This window comes from Lepidothrix coronata, unplaced genomic scaffold, assembly GCF_001604755.1.
Source record: "Lepidothrix coronata isolate B3197 unplaced genomic scaffold, Lepidothrix_coronata-1.0 Scaffold442, whole genome shotgun sequence".
In the NCBI taxonomy this organism is placed as follows: Eukaryota; Metazoa; Chordata; class Aves; order Passeriformes; family Pipridae; genus Lepidothrix; species Lepidothrix coronata.
Window position 1 is genome coordinate 40,109 of NW_016690622.1, and position 1,396 is coordinate 41,504.

At 69.6% G+C, this 1,396-nt stretch overlaps 1 protein-coding gene across 1 annotated transcript in view; it reads right to left on the bottom strand.

The window, feature by feature from the left end:
- LOC108509990 (latent-transforming growth factor beta-binding protein 3-like) overlaps window positions 1-1,396 on the bottom strand; it is a 13,672-nt gene that overhangs the window by 4,483 nt on the left and 7,793 nt on the right. Inside the window, exons 10-12 of the mRNA XM_017839623.1 lie at window positions 960-1,088; window positions 677-796; window positions 101-223 (exon numbers count right to left, since the gene is read on the bottom strand). Coding sequence (XP_017695112.1) covers window positions 101-223; window positions 677-796; window positions 960-1,088 — 372 coding nt within the window. The remainder of the gene's footprint in view (window positions 1-100; window positions 224-676; window positions 797-959; window positions 1,089-1,396) is intronic.

Consider the following 1,396-nt stretch of genomic DNA (forward strand, 5'->3'; position numbering starts at 1 on the left):
CCCCCCCACACTCAGCCCCCCCCACATCTGAGGGTCCCTTGGCAGCAGGGGAGGGTCCCCGACCGGGTGCATCCCCAGCCCCCCCGGGATGCGGGGGTACCTTGGCAGCGGGGGGGGTCCCGCGCTGGCTGCAGCCCGGGGGGGCACTGGCACTTGTAGGAGCCGGGGGTGTTGACGCAGCTCCCCCCGGGGCAGAGCCCTCCTGCCTCGCACTCGTTCACATCTGCACGACCCCCGTCAGCCCCGGGAGGGCCTTGGGGGCCGGGGGGGTCCTTGGAGGGGCAAAGGGGGTCCTGGGGGGAAGCAGGGATGGGGGTCCTGGGGTGGGGACAGGGATGGGGGCCCTGGGTGAGAGTCCCGGGGGTGCTCTGGGTCAGGGAGAGAAGTCAGGGATGGGTTCCCCGGGGAGGACTTGAGGGGGGGCCCGGGGTGCCGGACATGTGGATATTGGGGTCTCTGGGGTGGGGTTCTGGGGGAGGGAGTCCCCAGGATAAAGGGGTCTCCAGGAAAAGGGGTCCTAAGGGATCCCAGGCTTCCTGGGGGGTCCCAGGGATGGTGACTGAGGCAGGCACATTGAGGCCATGGAAGCCAAGGGGTGCACAGGGTTCCTGGGGGGTCCCAGGGAGGGGACCTGGGGGGTTTGGGAGGGTCCTGGGTGGTCCCCGGGGGTGCTGACCGAGGCAGGCGCCGTTGAGGCCACGGAAGCCGGGGGGGCAGGGGGTGCACACGAACCCCCCGGGCTGGTTCTCACACTTGGCCTCGGGGCACGTCCCCACATCCAGGCACTCGTTGATATCTGGGAGGGGGACAGGGGAACATGGGGGGCATCAGGGGATGGGGGGACCCCACAGCATCCTGTACTGGGGGCCTGCAGGATCCCCTGACCCTGTCCCTGGTGTCCCTGACCCCACCCAGTGTCCCCCCCTCACCCCCCATGCCTGTCACCCCCCCAGTGTCACCTTCGCAGAGGGGTGGCCGGGAGCCCTTGCGCCGGTACCCCGGGTGACACTCGCACTTGTAGTGCCCGGGGACGTTGGCACAGGTGCCGCCGTCCCCGCACACGTCGCCCTTGGCACATTCGTCGATGTCTGTGGGGACACGCGGGGTCACAAACCCTGTCCCCAACCCTGGCCCATGTCCTGAACCGTGTCCAATGTCCCCAACCCCATCCCGTGTCTCCAACCCTGTCCCGTGTCTCCAACCCTGTCCCGTGTCCCCAGTCCCAGACAGTGTCCCCAGTCCCAGACAGTGTCCCCCCCCTTCCCCAGGCTCCGTGTCCCTGTGTCCCCACAGCCCCTGTGACCCCACAGCCCCCCTGTGCCCCCCAGGGCCTTGTGATCCCATAACCCTTGGGACGCCCCCAACCCCCGTGCCCCCTCCCCATACCCCCTGTGAC